This window comes from Hemitrygon akajei, chromosome 9 (genome assembly GCF_048418815.1).
Source record: "Hemitrygon akajei chromosome 9, sHemAka1.3, whole genome shotgun sequence".
Taxonomy (NCBI): domain Eukaryota; kingdom Metazoa; phylum Chordata; class Chondrichthyes; order Myliobatiformes; family Dasyatidae; genus Hemitrygon; species Hemitrygon akajei.
This window is the reverse complement of record NC_133132.1, coordinates 128,568,498-128,588,295: the sequence shown is the minus strand read 5'-3', so window position 1 is coordinate 128,588,295 and position 19,798 is coordinate 128,568,498. Positions and strand designations below refer to the sequence as shown.

At 38.4% G+C, this 19,798-nt stretch overlaps 1 protein-coding gene across 1 annotated transcript; it reads left to right on the top strand.

The window, feature by feature from the left end:
• The first annotated feature begins 344 nt into the window (after positions 1 to 344).
• LOC140733520 (meprin A subunit alpha-like) lies at positions 345 to 19,798 on the top strand. The gene is made up of 14 exons (XM_073056952.1): positions 345 to 442; positions 520 to 544; positions 642 to 695; positions 868 to 908; positions 1,005 to 1,080; positions 2,137 to 2,254; positions 4,066 to 4,241; positions 4,759 to 4,980; positions 5,072 to 5,218; positions 8,129 to 8,344; positions 12,533 to 12,991; positions 16,632 to 16,805; positions 17,708 to 17,894; positions 19,176 to 19,798. The coding sequence occupies exons 1-14, from the start codon at positions 377 to 379 to the stop codon at positions 19,327 to 19,329; spliced, it is 2,115 nt and encodes a 704-aa protein (XP_072913053.1). The 5' UTR covers positions 345 to 376; the 3' UTR covers positions 19,330 to 19,798.

Sequence of the window (19,798 nt, the reverse complement as noted above, 5' to 3'; positions counted from 1 at the left end):
TCAACTCTTTGAGTGATTATGCAGAAAGTTTGAAGTTAATAACTCATCTCCTTCTACCCTAGGCCACAAGGTTATCAATCACCCCTTGTACATCAGCAAATTTTCTTTGGAGAGATAGTAATTAGATTTAAGTGAATTATTCACTATCCTTCTGAATTGTCTTAATAACTTACCAAAAAAAGCACAAGGCTAGGAATACAGTAACATTCTTGTACCATGAAGATGTTATTAGAAGAAAGGATGTTGGACTATTGCACTCGTATTCCCCGTGATGTAGATTTATGTCCCAAACATGCTATAAATGTCAAGATGGTGAAACCTGAATGTTAGTGTGTCCATATATCGACAGCTAACGCACTTGCTGAGTAGAATAAAAATGCACTCATCTGCATTGTATTCCTTTTCTTTAGTAGTTTTGTTGGCATATTGTGAAACTTTGCTGGTAAGATACATTACGTTCATTTTTAAATTATTTCGATTATACTTTTACCGTTTAAAATCAAATATTTCTTTTTCCAGATCAGAAAGGTTCCTTCTGAGGATTGTAAGTGTTGCTTTCCTTTGTTACATGTTTTAAAAGCCTTTCACACGATGTCTTTCTTAATGTTTAATGCATTCATTTCTAATTCTTCATTAATTAGATTATGAAGTGGATTTTGGGAATTTAGAAGAGGATATCCCACAAATAAATACAGGTAATTTATAAGACTTAGGTCAAAGAATGCATTCTCTACTATCTTGAAATTTAAGTCTCTTAAATTTACTAGTATATCCTAAATTTCTCTGGATTATTGAAAATTTTCATAGCATCTTTGATCAACATGTAGAATTTCTTATAATATGTTTTTCCATTTACCTTTCTTATAGAATCCCAGAGCTTTTTGGTTCAGGGAGACATTGCAGTGGCTGTATGTATGATACACATTATGTTGATTCATAATAGATTCATTTGTTGTACCATGCTTTCATCATTCATGGACGATTGATTTCCTACTTTGTTTCAGCGACGACGGAATGCTCTTAAAGACCCAAAAAGGAGATGGAAATTGCCAATTCCATATATTCTAACAGATAGTCTTGGTAAAGTTTTATTTATAAATTATTAATAATATGGAGGCTTTCAGACTCATTATTAATGTCCTGATTTAAGCATCTAATATTATACGAATGTATAACGCGCACATTTCAAATTTCTTGATAGCATTTTGCAGAAGAGTGGACAAACTTGTCAAAACAGGGCAATTTGAAATGTTTACATTGACAACTTTAGTGACTTATTGAAGATAAGCAATCAGAATTCAAAAGTGAAATATTGCTAAATGAAGAGTGCACTTTTTCACTATTGTGTTGATTAATATATTGTATTTATTCACTGTTGTTGCTCATTGTAAAATAAATCAAAGCAGGATAATTTTTGACCCAGAATGATAGGTAATTACTAGTGCACATATTGTAGCCCAGATGATGATCATTTTGCTCATATGACGATCATATACTTTCCCAAAATTAAATCATGGGATGGTAAAAGACAAATGCATAATATGCACATCTGAAATTTCTCTGTAGTGTTTTACAGAGGAGGGGTCAATATTGCCAGAATTCTGAATGATGTTTTAATAGAAAACAAAGTTGATTCTTCAAACCATTTTAAATATTTGAAAGCATAAAATAAACATAAATAATAATTTTTAAAAATCAAATTAAGACATCGTTACCTTTTTCTCTAACAGAAGCACAAAACAAACTCAAATTAATTGTTTCCTGGAACTTGATTCCTAGGAACTCTGAGAAAGTTTCCACTCAGTGGCTGGGCTCCATGCAGAGCCCATTCACAGAGCACAACAGAAACATGTCAGTGAGCATATGCTCAGGAGTTGAAAGACATAGTGGCACTTATACTGAGAATTTCCAGGAGCTTTTGCAAACTGCCAGGAGAATCTAGCAACATTCATTCTCATCATCTCATAAGCATGAAGTAGAGGTATTTGGGTATCATTTTAAATCACATTTTAAGTAGCTTCTGACCATTACAAGTGAAAAGATTGATGGTCAATCTCTTTCATCTGTTATATTTTGTTAGTATTGGTTTATTGTGTAAAAATATTTGAAACAAATTGCTTCAATTTTGATTTTCAGATTTAAATGCCAAGGGTGTCATCTTGCATGCGTTTGAGCAGTTTCGCTTAAAGTCGTGCATTGATTTTAAACCATACGAAGGAGAGAAATCTTTCCTATCTTTTAAAAAATTAGAAGGGTAATGTATAAAACTACACAGTTTGATAATGATATTTTGTATATAGACTGCACCAAAGATTCTGAGTTTCATAAAATAGTACAAACTGTGTGCTGTTGTGACTGTGAAAGAACGGAGCCAACTATTATTTATCTCCTTTCTCTCTGCAAGTATTAAACAATATAGCAGGCTCATCTGTAAATGTTGACCAATACTTTAGATTTCTAGCATCTGTACTATTTTGATTTTCCCTTGCTCCACCTTTTCTTTTAACTTAACTTCCCACGTTTGCATTCTTAATTTTCCCAGATTTATCTTCTGCATATTCATCTCTATCTCTCATTGAAAGAGTCCTCATCTGATCACTCTGAAATTCTTTTCATAACTATTTAAACCTAATATCTGTATTTAATTCTCTATGGTTAATTGATAGTAGATATGTGAGTTATCTTTCTTTCTATCCCTTTCCATATATTGATTGGCCTTGCTGCATTGAGCATGATGTACAAAGAAGAAATATTGTTGATATTGTTCAAAAGAGACAGCAATATAAAATCTACTCTAAATGTGGAGACAAAAACTAAGTTAATCCTTGGAAAACCTCTGGGAAATTTTAGAAAGAAGTTATGTTTAAGTTGACAAAAAAAGAGAAGAGGGACTGAAAGAGAAATAGGACAGATCTGACACACCACCACTTACTAATCTCACTTGGTCTGTCCTGGCCTACACCATATCCCAGCCCTTCCCTTTATTCTCCCTATCCTACTCATTTTTTTCCATAATGTAAGGAATAATGTGGTTCATAACTTGATTTGTCCACACCAAGATCAGGAAGAAGATCCCTGCACTCCATTTCAAGCTACCTTTGGAGATGGTTGGAGGCTTGTCTTGTTAATATTGTGCGGTATACGTTGACAGTCAAATTAAATATTTGAAGTATAGCTGAATTTCTGGTTGTTCTGATGGCACCTGGAAAGAATCCTTGCATATTTCTGCAGCTTATTTTAATCATGAACTTGACATGCACACTATTTAATCATGAACTTGACATCACAACAACAACAACACCAAAGCTCTGATCCCATTTTAATATCAGCATTATAGTTCAATAATTCCATTTAATACCAGAGATGAATAAAATATACATCCTGAAATTCTTTTTCTTTGCAGACATCCACAAAGACAGAAGGGAGCCCCAAAGAATGAGTGTCAGTTAAAAAGTTAGAACCCCAAAGCCTCCCCCCACTCCCCCTCCCACGCACAAGCAGTAGCGAGGCAATGATCCTCCCCCACCCCTACCCACCTCTGCAAAAATAAACATCAGCACCCTCCACTCGCTGAGTACACAGCTTCCGACAGCTGATCCACTGTTCCTGATGCTCCATTCTTTCCCGCCATGCTTCAGCCTGTGGCACTGGCTTAGAATCAGCCCATCCTCAGGGCTGCCAAACTTTGAAACCTTGCAGGCACGCTCGTTTTCTAGGCTGTGCCCTTGAGATTTCGAAAAGCGGCCGGTTGTGAGCTCCTGGCAGTAGTTCCCGCCACAGCAAAGAACCGAGAGCTGAGTGTAGCTTCAGGTCAGAGTCTTTAACAGAACCCCATCCACCCTGAAAGGGAAAAGGGGGGACATCAAAGGTAGTTTTCACAGACAAACACAAAGGAGTCACAATTTAGCATCAACATGACTCTTCCTCGGCTATTCAATGGAAATATGGAAATATGTCCTGTACATTGCTAAAATAACCATATTTCAAGCATATCTACTGGTTTCTAAACAACCATATTTTTTCTTCTTTGTATGTAATTGTCGAAATACTGTCTTCATTGAACAGGTGCTGGTCTTATATTGGTAATAGCCAAAAAGGCCAAGATTTGTCCATTGGTCAAAGATGTGACAAAAAAAATATTGTTGAGCATGAAATTCTGCATGCCCTAGGATTTTACCACGAGCAATCAAGAACAGACCGTGATGACTATGTTAACATTCGGTGGAATGAAATTCTTCCTGGTAAGGTTTCTAGTTAACAATTCCATAGGTATATTGGTTTAGTTGAACATACTGACACAAATTTGAAGGAATCTGGGATTGATGCTGTCTGTATGGAGTTTGCATGATTTCTCCATGAACACATGGGCTTCCTCCTACATAGTAAAAACTTGCTGGTAAAGTAACTAGCTCATGCCAATGACTTCTGAATGTAGGGTGAAGGTAAGAAGAATCAAAGGGCAATTGATGAGCATGTGTATGGGGAGTAAGTATGCAGGGAAATGCAGGGACTATTTGGATTACTATACTGGGAACCAATGGGCCAAATGGCATCCTTCAGTATCAAATTATACATCAGGTATTTGTAATTCCTTTCAAATGACCCTTCAATACTTGTAAGTTGCAAGAGAATAATTGGATTGCTTGATTGTTGGTATAAAATCTGTAAATCTAATTAAATGAATTTGACATAAAATCTAATTTTGAAAATAAATTACCCTTAACTGCTGCTGAATGTCAATGTTGTACTTCTATTCAGATAAGAAGAATAATTTTGAAGTGCTTGGTGATGACCGCATTACTGACCTGAATACTCCATATGATTATGAATCTGTGATGCATTATCCACCATTCTCCTTCAACAAAAATGCTAGAGTGCCAACCATCACTACAAAGATACCAGCGTTTAATGACATTATTGGACAGCGATTAGACTTCAGTGCTCTTGATCTGCTAAGGTTAAATCGAATGTACAATTGCAGTAAGTTCAGTTTTCAATTCATTTCTTGATGACTATGGTCCTCTTCAGGGATATTGATTAATTTTGATTTTCACATAAACCTTTATCTCAGATTCCACTCTCACATTGTTGGACCAATGCGCTTTTGAGGTCAATAATATCTGTGGCATGATCCAGGGAGAACGAGAAGTTGCTGATTGGGTTCATGTGAAGAGCAGTCCTGGAAATGAGGATCATACTACAAGTGGAAAATGCAGCGGTGAGTGTGAACCATCAAGTCCTTTCGATTTCCCACGATCACCTAATCCACCATTCCGATCCTTGAGCCAGTTCTGTCATCGGGGAAGATAATGACTGACTTGGATCTTAATAACGTTTACCTGCCTTGTTTGCATAACTTCAAATAAACTTGACTAAAGAAATCTCAGTTGTGACATTTCAGCTTGGCCTACTCCTCAAAAGCAGTTTGAAAAAGAGTTTCAGATTTACAATACCTTTAGTGTGATGCAAAACTTTCTGATATTACAGCCAAATATCAGAAAGCTGTCATTTAACAATTTTCCCCTTAGTTCTCGATTTCCTGCTGGAAGCCTTGATATCTCTTGACATATGCTATCAAATGTTTTAATTCCCTAAAGCTCTTATCTTTGACTGAGTTTTATTTAAGAAATGCTGTTGCATATTAGTTAACATTTTATACTTAGCATGTAACAACATTCTTAATGATACAGTTTGGATCTTATTAAATATGAATTTGATTCTAGGTGAAGCCATAATGTTATCAAGTGCCCATACACTAAGATAATAGGGTAACATTAATTTCGCTTGCCTGGTATCAAATGACATCTGGGCTTCAGATATGAATTGCAGAGAAAATCGAGTATATTGATTTGCCCAAATATGACTAAAGGGTTTGCGAAAGTGTGAAGAATTGTTTCATAATATACCAGTTCTGAGACGCTGTGTTTTTAACTATTTTTATCTAAGTATGTCCAATAAGAATTGAAATCAAAGAACAGACAACTCTACAGCACTGTGACTTAGAATTCTATTCACTATGGATGGCTTTCCTGCTGATGAGAAAAGTTTTTGACCTTGTAATAAATGATGTGAAGCGGTAATAAGACCACAAGACCATAAGATATAGGAGCAGAATTTGGCCATCTGGCCGAATGAGTCTGCTCCACCATTTCATCTTGGCTGATCCATTTTCCCCCTCAGCCCCAAACTCCTGCCTCCCCCCCCACCCCCCCATATCCCTTCATGTCCTGACCAATCACAAATCTATTAACCTCTGCCTGAAATATATATGAAGACTTGGACTCCACAGCTGCCTGTGGCAATGAATTCCACAGATTTACCACTCTCTGGCTAAAGAAATTCCTCCTCATCTCCATTCTAAATGGATGTTCCTCTATTTTGAGGCTGTGTCCTCTGGTCTTAGACTCGTCCACCACAGGAAACATTCTTCCCACATCCACTCTATCAAGACCTTTCACCATTTGATAGGTTTCAATGAGGTTATGCCTCAGTCTTCAAAATTCCAGTGACTACAGGCCCAGAGCATCACATGTTCTTCATATAACAAGCTGTTTAATCCAGGAACCTGAATGGAAAATAGGAAGAATATGACTGGTACCTGTTGCTGTAGATTCCAATAAGCTTGACACAAAGGCTGGAGGTGTTATGGATAGTGTGGAGGGCTGTCAGAGGTTACAGCAGGACAATGATAGGATGCAAAACTGGGCTGAGAAGTGGCAGATAGTGTTCAACCCAGATGATTGTGAGGTGTTTCATTTTGGTAGGTCAAATATGATGGCAGAGTATAGTATTAATGGTAAGACCCTTGGCAGTATGGAGGATCAGAGGGATCTTGGGGTTCATAGGACACTCAAAGCTGCTGTGCAGGTTAATTCTGTGGTTAAGAAGGCATATGGTGCATTGGCCTTCATCAATCATGGGATTGAGTTTAAGAACCAAGAGGTAATGTTGCAGCAATAAAGGACCCTGGTCAGGCCCCACTTGGAGTACTGTGCTCAGTTCTGGTCACCTCACTACAAGAAGGATGTGGAAACTATAGAAAGGGTACAGAGGAGATATACAAGGACGTTGCCTGGATTGGGGAGTAAGCCTTATGAGAATAGGTTGAGCAAACTTGGCCTTTTCTCCTTGGAGCAATGGAGGATGGGAGGTGATCTGATAGAGATGTATAAGATGATGTGAGGCATTGATCATGTGGATAGTCAGAGGCTTTTTCCCAGGGCTGAAATGGCTAACACAAAAGGGCACAGTTTTAAGGTGCTTGGAAACAGGTACAGAGGAGATGTCAGGGGTAAGATTTTTACGCAGAGAGTGGTGAGTGCGTGGAATGGGCTGCCAGCAACAGTGGTGGAGGTGGAAATGATCGGGTCTTTTAAGAGACTCTTGGATAGGTACATGGAGCTTAGCAAATTAGAGGGCGATGGGTAAACCTAGGTAATTTTTAAAGTAAGTGCATGTTCAACACAGCATTGTGGGCTGAAGGGTATGTATTGTGCTGTAGGTTTTCTATGTTTCTATGTTAATAAAGAAACTTGGCAAATGTGAAAAGCTACACAAGTAACTTCTGACATGTGATAGCATGAATGACCTATTGAAAAAAATGAAAGGAGTACACAGGATGATGCCAAAGGGGATTGATTGCATTGTTGGAGGAAGAAAGAAACAAAAACTTATTATCAATGACATATCAATGGACAAACCAGGACTGGAACAAAATATAACTGGCACATCAGAAACTTATTTCAGGAATACTGTATAATCAGCAGCCCCTAAATTGCTGAGCAATGGCTGACAGACATCTACCACTATATTTCACTCAGTTATGTAAACATCAACTTAATCAAAGATCCTGTTTTGTTCGATCCAATTAGAAATTACTGGTTATCATATCTTCAGTTACTTCTTTAATTTCAGATTAAGAGTTTGATTTGAAGCATGCTTCATCCTGAAGTCTATCATTTGACATAGATGTGTGAAACTAAAATTATTCTTTCTCTTGTCACCCATAATTTCCACATCTTAATTTGTTGCATTGTTTTAAAACAATGAATGAATCTGAGGTTTTTTTTCACTACGTACAAAAATAATTCCACTTTCTTCAGTTTCTAACAAATTTTTGAAATTCTAGATGCTGGATACTTCATGTACTTTGATACTGAGAATGGCACCACTGGTCAAAGTGCTTTTCTGGAGTCCAGGATTCTGTATCCCAGAAGGAATGAGCAGTGTCTTCAGTTTTTCTATAAGATGACAGGCAGTCCAATGGATAAGCTCGTTATATGGATGAAAATAGATGATGGAACTGGAATTGTCCAAAGACTAGTCAAAATTCATACATTTCAAGGTATGATCTTTTTAGATTGATAAACTATTACTTCACCACAATTCCCCAGCACCAACCTCATATCCCTTGATTTATTTAATACATTCATAGAGTAATACAGCATTGACAGTCACATTTGTCTATGTTTTGTCCATTTCTCTCTAATCTGTATGATGGCACAGGTGAACTATGAGGACGTTCTGCGGGCTACATACCACCTGCTGGTGCACTCTTTCATTGATTATGCTTATTGGACTTATTGAGTATGCCTGCAAGAAGATGTATTTCACGATTGTATATAGTGACAAATAAGTTCTTTGATAATAAACAAAGGAAAAACTGCAGATGCTGGAAATCCGAGCAACACACACAAAATGCTAGAAAATCTCAGCAGGCCAGGTAGCAGCTATAGAAAAAAGTACAGTCGACGTTTTGGGCTAAGACCCTTCAGCAGGGATGGAGAAAAGAAGATGAGGAGTAGATTGTAGGAGTAAAGATAAGAGTAATTTATTCCTGAAGGGTCTTGGCGTGAAATGTCGACTGTACTTCTTTCTACAGATGCTGCCTGGCCTGTTGAGTTCCTCCAGCACTTTGAGTGTGTTACTTTGATAATCAATTTAACCATATAACCATATAACACTTACAGCACGGAAGCAGGACATCTTGGCCCTTCTAGTCCATGCCGAATGCATACTCTCACCTAGTCCCACGAACCTGCACTCAGCCCATAACCTTCCATTCCTTTCCTGTCCATATATCTATCCAATTTTACTTTAAATGACAATACCGAACCTGCCTCTACCACTTCTACTGGAAGCTCGTTCCACACAGCTACCACTCTCTGCGTAAAGAAATTCTCCCTCGTGTTACCCTTTAACTTTTGCCCCCAACTCTCAACTCATGTCCTCTTGTTTGAATATCCCTTACTCTCAATGGAAAAAGCCTATCCACATCAACTCTATCTATCCCCCTCATAATTTTAAATACCTCTATCAAGTCCCCCCTCAACCTTCTACGCTCCAAAGAATAAAGACCTAACTTGTTCAATCTTTCCCTGTAACTTAGGTGCTGAAACCCAGGTAACATTCTAGTAAATCTTCTCTATACTCTCTCTATTTTGTTGACATCTTTCCTATAATTCGGTGACCAGAACTGTACACAATACTCCAAATTCGGCCTTACCAATGCCTTGTACAATTTTAACATTATATCCCAACTCCTGTACTCGATGCTCTGATTTATAAAGGCCAACATACCAAAAGCTTTCTTCACCACCCTATCCACATGAGATTCCACCTTCGGGGAACTATGCACCATTATTCCTAGATCACTCCGTTCTACTGCATTCTTCAAAGCCCTACCATTTACCATGTATGTCCTATTTGGATTAGTCCTACCAAAATGTAGCACCTCACACTTATCAGCATTAAACTCCATCTGCCATAGTTCAGCCCATTCTTCTAACTGGCCTAAATCTCTCTGCAAGCTTTGAAAACCTACTTCATTATCCACAATGCCACCTACCTTAGTATCATCTGCATACTTACTAATCCAATTTACCACCCCATCATCCAGATCATTAATGTATATGACAAACAACATTGGACCCAGTACAGATCCCTGAGGCACACCACTAGTCACCGGCCTCCAACCTGACAACCAGTTATCCACCACTACTCTCTGGCATCTCCCATCCAGCCACTGTTGAATCCATTTTACTACTTCAATATTAATACCTAACGATTGAACCTTCCTAACTAACCTTCCATGTGGAACCTTGACAAAGGCCTTACTGAAGTCCATATAGACAACATCCACTGCTTTACCCTCATCAACTTTCCTCGTAACCTCTTCAAAAAATTCAATAAGATTTGTCAAACATGACTTTCCATGCACAAATCCATGTTGACCTAATCAGACCCTGTCTATCCAGATAATTATACATACCATCTCTAAGAATTCTTTCCATTAATTTACCCACCACTGACATCAAACTGACAGGCCTATAATTGCTAGGTTTACTCTTAGAACCCTTTTTAAACAATGGAACCACATAAGTAAGATGCCAATCCTCCGGCACCATCCCCGTTTCTAATGACATTTGAAATATTTCTGTCAGAGCCCTTGCTATTTCTACACTAACTTCCCTCAAGGTTCTAGGGAAAATTTACTTTGAACTCAAATCTCTCCTATCCATAATATTTGTCCAAAAGTCTAATATTGATACCAAAGAATCTATTCATCTCTGTCTTGAATATGCTCAGGGCTTGAGCCAAATATTCAGTACCCCTAGGTGAAGAATATCCTTCTCATTTCTAACCAGTCTGGCAAAGCATTTATTTAAAAATTATGACCTTTGGTCTAGATATCCCAGCCAGGGGAAATATCTATCCCACATCTACCCAGTCAAGTACCCTACTTCTTAATGTTGTCCCTCTCAATTCTTGGTCCAGTCTTCTTAATCCCTCTTCAAATGCCAAGCTTGCACTCACTTTAGCCACAGACCTGTTCACAATATTTTAAATGTAGCTTCATCAGTGATGCATATAATCAGAGCTAATGCTCTCTAGTCCTTGCTTGTACTCTAGTCTACCTGCAATAAAACTCAATGCATTGTTTGCCATTCTAGTTGCTTGCTGTACCTGTATGCTAATTTTCAATGTTTTGTGCATAAGGATGCCCAGATCCCCCTTAAGATCAACAACTTTCGATCTCTTACCATTTAAAAAAATCACTCTAGCTTTCTGTTTTCCCTACCAAACCACTTGATCTCATATATTTCCACAATGTGTTCCATCTGACATGTCTGATCCAATCTGTCAACTTTCCTGAATCCCTTTACAGCTTCATTACATCCTCCTGATGGCTCACATTGCTAGCTAGCTATGTATCATCACCAAACTGGATATATTAAACATATTACACAAAATGCTGGATGAACTCAGCAGGTCAGGCAGCATCTATGGTAAAGAGTAAGCGGTTGCTTTTTCAGGCCGACACCACTCCTCAGGACTCATCAGGTCCTGAAGAAGCATTTTGGGGTATTAAGGGGTTCATATGTTTAGAGGTGGTGCCACACTATAGGTGGCAGTGCTAGTGTTAATTGTGGAGTTGATGATATAGAAAGTGAAGACAATGATTAAACAGGGAAACGAGTTCTCTAGTTGCCAGAAATCTTGAGCAACTCGAACCAAATGGAGGGAAATGCACAGACAAGTTTTCAGGCTGAGACCCTTCACAAGACCTGATCTTGAGTCCTGATGAACAGTCTTAGCCCAAAATGCTGACCTTTCATTCCTATTCAGGCATGTTGCCGCTCTTGCTGAGTTCACTGAGAATTTTGTGTGTTTTGCAAAAAGTATGGATTCAGGAGAGTATCAAATGGAGAAGAGCTGTGAATGGGATGGATGTAGCTGAAGATCTGCTCATTTAGGATAATCACTGATGAAGGAAATCAGAAGCACGGGTGTGGAAAGTAACATTATTGGAGTAGATATGACAAAGATAGAGGAAATTGGAAACTACTATTCTCCTTTCAGGAACTGGTGAGAGTGGGTGTGTGGCCAAGAAAGTTATGGGATTGTTGGTTTTTCATAAATGTTGAATACCTATCTATCCCTGAAATAGAGAAGGGGAAGCTAATGTAGGGAAAGGAAGAACCTGATTTGAACAGTGTGTAAATTAGGATAGAGTGGAAATTGCCAGTAAAACTGATGTAAATTTCCATTTCAGGGTGTGAACAGGAAACAGCAGCTATAGTGATCAGTGTGAGGAACTTGAGTATCATTGGATAAGAGAACATTCTGCAAAATTAGCATCCATAACAATTACCTATTCCATAGCGACACCTTTGATCTGGAGAGTGGGTGAAACATTAAAATCTAATAACAGAAACTATCCAAGTAGCCTAGAAACCAAATTTGTCACTATTTTCAATAAATAATTACAACAAAATAATACTCTGAGCATATGTTGATGTGCTGGTTGAAAATAATACTTTTATGTTTAGTTGTTTAAGAGTCATGAAACTATTCATTTCAGATTGGTACATTTTGTTTCACTTCACTTCATCTGAACGTGCTTTACTCCCGGTACACCTGGAGATTTCATCAACAACATTAAATTCCATGCCTTGTGTGGTAAATCATCCTGATTGTTAAAACTTTGACAAATATTTCATGTTTTTATCATTTATTTCTTTCTCTACAGCGGATGGCAACCATTCATGGAAAATTGCCCATGTGACCTTCAATGCGACAGCCAAGTTTCGTTATGTTTTCCAAGGAGTAATTGGTAACTCCAGTGATTCTTCAGGTGGTATTTTCCTGGATGATGTCACCCTTACAGAGACCAAATGTCCTCGTGGTGTCTGGCACCTGAGGAACTTCACCGAAATGCTTCAGAACAATTATATCAAGGAAATATTCAGTCCATGCTTCTTTAACCCAGAAGGATACAGATATGGCTTAACCTTAAGACCTCATTCTTTTTTGAAAAATTATACAGGGATCTTTTTCCACCTGTGCAGTGGTGAAAATGATGATAGGCTTGAATGGCCGGCTGGGAACAGACAAGCTGTCATTACAATAATGGACCAGCATCCTGATGTGAAACTTAGAATGTCGTCTACTCGAAGCTTCACTACGGATGGAAGATTTGCTAAACGAGGTGAGAAAATAAATGCACATTCTCTGTTACAATTTTGGCATCTGTTTGAAATGGATTCTATAAGAAAGAGCTTGAACTTTGGTCAGACTGCTTCCCCTTGTTTTCATTTAGTATAAACCGTACGCAGAATGGACACAGGTGAATAAACATGAGAGTTGTGCCCCATGAGAGAAAATAATCAGACACCGGGAAATATGAAACAAAGTTATCTTTTGTGCTTGTTTCACAGAGAATCTGAATTTTTCTTCATTCTCTAGTTTTAAATCTCTCAGTGCCATACACACAGCATGTTCATAGTTTCTATGGGTCTTATCTCCATTTTCCTTAACCTATTTCCCAAACTATTAACCACTTAGTGGTCTCTCCTTGTTATTTATTTGTTTACAAACTCTGTGAGGGTGCCATCTATTGCCCATCTGTACTTACATACTGAATCAAACACATTGCTATGGGACTGAAGTCACCTACAATGCAGGCCAGGGTAAGAATTGGTTTCACTTTCCCAGATGGGCCTTAATGAAGTAGGTGAGTATTTATTAACAATCAAATAACTTCACAATCACTACTAATGTTTGTTTTCAGTACTGTTTTCCTCTTGAAACCTGGGAATTGAAGTCCCTTCTAAATATTATTTACCATTCTAACTTCACGCATTCCTTCTTTCAATGAACCTCAAGGTGGTATATGGTGACATACAGCATATGTGTACTTGCAATAAATTTACTTTGAACTTTCACTCTTCCTTCTGTCTCTAAAGCCACAGACTAAACTTTGCCACGTGCCTTCATTATTTCACTATATAGCAAAGTCTCGTGCAGCCTTCCTAATTAGGGGTGGCCTGGAGTTACAGAGGCCCATTGGACAGGCGGCTGGATAAGGTGTGGATTTTGGGACAGCGCCATCAGAGAATCAAAGTTGAGTTTGAGGAGATATTGTTAAAGATTATACAGGTGGTTTGGCACATTTAATATATTGGGGCAAGTGAATAAAGGATGGGGATTAGAGGGACCTGCTAGTCAGAATATCATTGCAGAGAGTGGAGATCAAGACATGCCTAGAAATACCGATTGTTGGGGTGGAGATTATTAGGGTATTTAGGGAATTTGTTCTCAGTGATCAGGAAGTGAACCAATAGGTGGGTTTGAAGAGAAGTGCAAGGAATAGAACTGCAGGTGGTACATCATTGAAAATTCAGTATATCTTGGCTTTAATCAGACACCCAAATAAGATGGTTGTTGACTTCAGGAGGGCATGGAGCGACCACTCCCCGCTGAACATCGACGGCTCCTCAGTAGAGATCGTTAAGAGCACCAAATTTCTTGGTGTTCACCTGGTGGAGAATCTCACCTGGTCCCTCAACACCAGCTCCATAGCAAAGACAGCCCAGCAGCATCTCTACTTTCTGCGAAGGCTGAGGGAAGTCCATCTCTCACCTCCCATCCTCATCTCATTCTACAGGGGTTGTATTGAGAGCATCCTGAGCAGCTGCATCACTGCCTGGTTCAGAAATTACACCATCTCGGATCGAAAGACCCTGCAACGGATAGTGAGATCAGCTAAGAAGATAATCGGGGTCTCTCTTCCCGCCATCACAGACATTTACACTATATGCTGCATCCGCAAAGGAAACAGCATTATGAAGGACCCCATGCACCCCTCATACAATCTCTTCTCCCTCCTGCCATCTGGGAAAAGGCTCTGAAGCCTTTGGGCTCTTACAACCAGACTATGTAACAGTTTCTTCCCCCAAGCTATCAGACTCCTCAATACCCATAGCCTGGACTGACACCTTGCCCTATTGTCCTGTTTATTATTTATTGTAATGCCTGCACTGTTTTCGTGACTTTATGCAGTCGTGTGTAGGTCTGTGGTCTAGTGTATTTTTTTTCTGTTGTTTTTTTTACATAGTTCAGTCTAGTTTTTGTACTGTGTCATGTAACACCATGGTCCTGAAAAAACATTGTCTCATTTTTACTATGTACTGTACCAGCAGTTATGGTCGAAATGACAATAAAAGTGACTTGACTTGACATGATTTCCTTCATTCTGCTCCTGAACTCTACGGGGAGTCTGCAGTGGACTGCAATGTTGCTGACTCACTGCTGGATTTGACATTGCTTTGATTTCATTGGAGATCCCAGGGCAAAGGAGTGGAAGGACATTCAAAGATAAATTCCTTTAGTTTTAAAATTTCCTTATAATATTACAAACTACTTGAATATTTTAGATGTATTTAACCATTTTAATTTTTTTTTCTAATTTAGTGTTTACAATGAAAACATAATCTTTTGCAGTTGAGAGCACTCTAGTAGGCTAAGTGATATGGAGAACTATTGTGACTGGATCCCATATCTGGACTAAGTAAATATGGATGTCATAAAAGATAAAATAACAAATTGAATTAAAATATTCTTTTTCTAAGATTAATTTCACTTACTATTTCTCTATAACAGTTTACGGACAGAAGACTAAAATGTACTGCTATCAATGCAATAATATTCTTGAACCTGTAGATCACAAACAACCACTATTGAAGAACCTAATAGTTCAGCATATTTTTCATTTGGAAGTTTATATAAGACTTTTTAATAATGCCAAACCCAGGGGAAATCCATTGAAGAGTTTGTTTCTGGCGCAAATTGACTCTAAACTCAGAAATGACCTGAATTCCCTTCAGTTTGCCTATTGCCACAACAGGTCAACAGTAGATGCTATTTCATTAGGTCATCACTTAGCGCTAGATCATCTGGACAACAGTCATGCACATGTTAGTATGCTGTTGCTTGACTACAGTTTGGTGTTCAACACCTTCATCCTCTCCAAACTTATCACCAAGCTCCTAGATCTGGGCTTCTGTAGATCCTTTTCAACTGGATCCTTGACTTCCTCATCAGCAGATCCCAATCAGTATGCTAACAGTATCTCCTCTTTGTTGATCATCAAGACAGATACAGCTCAAGGCGACATTTTTAGCCCCCTGCACCATTTTCTTTATGTCTATAACTTTGTCTCTAAGTACAGATCCAATATCATCTAAAAAATTTGCCATTGGCGCAACTACTGTTGGCTGGATCACTTGTGGTGATGAGTGAATATACAGGAGTGAGATAGAGCATCTAGTTTAGCGGAACCACTATAACAACCTCATGGTCAACATCAATCGAACCAAAGTAGATGATAAGAAGCCTGAAGTCCGACACCAGAGGTTCAGGAACAACTACTTTCCTACAACCATCAGGCTCTTGAATATACTTGCACAATCCTTACCCTATCTCAGCAATGGAATGCTGTAGATTACTTCTTGCATTGCCATGGACTTCTATTGCACCTTTGCTTTTTGATATTATGGTCTTGCTTTAGCAAACATGGTATAATTAGATTTGCTATATATGTGGAATTTTTATTCTGTATTTGTTTAAACCTTTGTACTTATGATGATGTTGCAAGGAGTTTTTCATTGTTTCTGTACCTCACTGTCCTTCTGCACCTGACAATAAACTCAACTGGAATTGTTAAATTTGAGGTTATTACGCTATTAAGTTGCTAGATATGCTTCATGTTTCCTACAAATATGATTCTGCAGTCTGCTTTAATGTTTAGGGTAGCATTGAAATGACTTACTGTGTGAATTTAATTACAGGCAAAAAGAACATCTTCTTTTGGGACAAGCCCACATTAACTGGAAAATATGATCATGCATGTAACTGTTACCGGAGTTCCTCCGCGGGATGGGCAGGATTCATATCACACAAGCAGCTCCACCGCAAAAGTTTCTTAAAAAATGATGACCTCATTATTTTTATTGAGTTCAATGGTAAAGTTTCTTCTCCTGTTTTCTCTTGGTGTTGTTGTTACTTTCCCATTGCAGACTCAAAGTCGGGTTTAGAAAGCGGAGTTCTGTGCTTCATTGTTAACTTCATGTGATTTGAAGTTGTTTAGGGATTTTCGCAGAGAAATTAGTTACTTGTGCATGTAATAAATATGATTGGTCAACAAGGTGATTAACAGTCAGTTATAAGGAGAGCTCGTGGCAGGGACATATGAATGAGAAACTTGGCTAAATTTTGTAAAGCAAATGGTTTCTTTGATGGGAGTATCAGACTCTCAATGTGATCCTGAAAGCAACTCTCTGCTCAATATTGCTCAATGCAATGTGCTGTTTTGGAGCATTGCCACTTTAAGGAACATCCTGATCCTATATGGCCATGCTGTTCCCCTCACACCTAACACATATTGTTGCCCTTCATTTTAAATGGTAACAATCACTTCCAGGATATTTTGTACTACACTGAGAATTTCATTGGGTGCTAAAATTGCAACCATGTGGTTCCTAAATCAGGGCCACTGGGGTGACATTAGCAGCAACAATTGCCATATGTAATGTAGCATAGTCCTTAAACTATGGACTGGGGGCACATGCACCCTCAAGTGGTTTTTGCACTTGTCCTAGGATGGAGAGGGATGGATTAGACTCAATTCTCACACTCATGAACAACTTAATGGATAATGGCACAGAAGTGGTTGGATGTGGTGCATGCCATACTTTCCATATCCAGAGTTTTGTCTAATTTGATGCTTGAAGAAGACACTGGAGAGAGGCTCTGGAGAGAAGACCAAGGGAATTAACGCAGAGATTATAGAAGAAAACAGGAAAGAAACAATTATCAAAATGCAAAAATTAATCACTGAACTTAACTATTCTTTTTTTTTTGAAAGATCTGACTCCACTGATTTATACAGAGGTGCCGATTCATCCCAAGAGTTCTCCATCAAGGGATCGGCGAGCAGCAGAACAGTCTGGATATGCAGCAGAGCGTCAGCTACAAAGTCACCAGGAGTGCAGTCCTGGCTATTGCCTGAATGGTGGAATATGTGTTATTGTGAATGGGAAAGCAAGTTGCAGGTAGGTGAAGCTTCTGCAACTTATGTGTCGGTACTTTGAAGGAGCAAAATAGTCATTTTGCAGGGTTTACTGAGGAAATTTCGATTACCTTTCGTCTCGGTTTGCACTGTGAAATCTGATTTCTCTGATTCCAGAACCACAGATGTCCATTTGTTAGTAAGAACTGATCTACCCTTTTCTGAAATGCAAATTACTTTTGTTGAAAGCCAACCTCAATAATATTTGAATTTGCTACACCACATGACAATAGGACACATGTCCTACTAAGTTGATAGAGTTATTCGGTATGAAAATAGTCCATACAGCTCAATTTGTCTATGCTATCCAAGTTGCCCATCAAAGCTAATGCAATTTGCCTGCATTTGTCTTTTCCCGCTTATCATTTTGTTTCCATGGAGCTGTCCAAATATCTTTTTAAATATTGTAATTATACCTGTAATAATGACATGATTATAAACATTGTAACAAAAAGTTATACAAGTTCATGACACTGCTGGGCAAGAGAATATTGATGGTCATCAAGCCCATGTTGTATTCACCATGCTAGCATTAGTTCAACTTTATTGATAGATATTGCCTATCTGGCCCATTAGTCCCATGCAACAATCTTTAACTCAGTATAATCTTTAGGGAGAGGTGCAACTCAGAGCAAGAATAGAATTTTCCCTATATTTGTGTTTGATAGAAGATGCGCAAGATTCAAACATGATAAAGCCTGCAGAGGTTGGAAATCCAAACAACACACACAACATGCTGGAAGAATACAGCAGGTCAGGTAGCATCTGTGGAAAAGAGTAAAATGGGAGGACTAAGCAATCCATTTTGTTTGGATAGCCCTCACAGCCCAAACTACCATTCTCCCTGCTGTCCTATATCACTTTCCAATTTCATCATCAAGTTCAAACAAAAAGCAGAACATGAAATTAGTATGACCAAAAATAATTAATTGTAACTTCAGAGGTTGCTCATATAGAGCAGGGCAACTGGGTGAACTGCTCCTGACAACTTATCCTGGCCATTATCTGATAACACATTCTCACACCTGCTTGTTATGGCTCTACATAGTTTGCACTATTGGTATGGCAGAGAGCTATTACTCACTGGGAAACCTAGGTACGTACATGAAGGCTGTAAAATAGATGTGTTAGTGAATTTGGATGCTGTTAGATGGGGGGATCTGTATGGAACATACTGTAAGCACCAGCATTAGACTGTTGGATGGAAAGGCTGTTGTTTGTGCGATTTTATTATGTAATACTCTGCAATGTTGTTTCATTTCAGGTGTGCCTCAACCCAAACTCATCAGCACTTTGGTGATCGCTGTGAAAGAGCACAGGTTCACGGCACTCTCCTGGGAGTCCTGGTTGGTGCAATTGCAGGTGTGATGGTGTTGACTATTGCTGTTATTAACATGATTGCCAGGAAAAGAAATTAAATCATCATAATGCTCTTAGGTGGATTATAGAAACATAGGAAACCTACAGCACAATACAGGCCCTTTGGCCCACAAAGTTGTGCCAAACACGTCCCTACCTTAGAAATTACTAGGCTTACCTATAGCTCTTTATTTTACTAAGCTCCATGTACCTATCCAAAAGCCTCTTAAAAGACCCTATCGTATCTGCCTCCACCAGCGTTGCTGGCAGCCCATTCCATGCAAGATTATAAATTGAAATTTTCACTAGTTTACAAATCTTTAAATGTCTTGCAAGAACTTGCATGAGTTTTGTGTTCAATCGTAATTTCACGAAGTTTAGTCGTATTTGTATCTCCTCACATTAGACATTACTATTATTTCTAATTGTATTCTGGGTAATAAAGCATATAATAAGTAATTGAGTCAACCTGTTAAGCACTCAGTGGATTGCAATATTGCTTTGTAGAACCTTTACAATAAATCATTA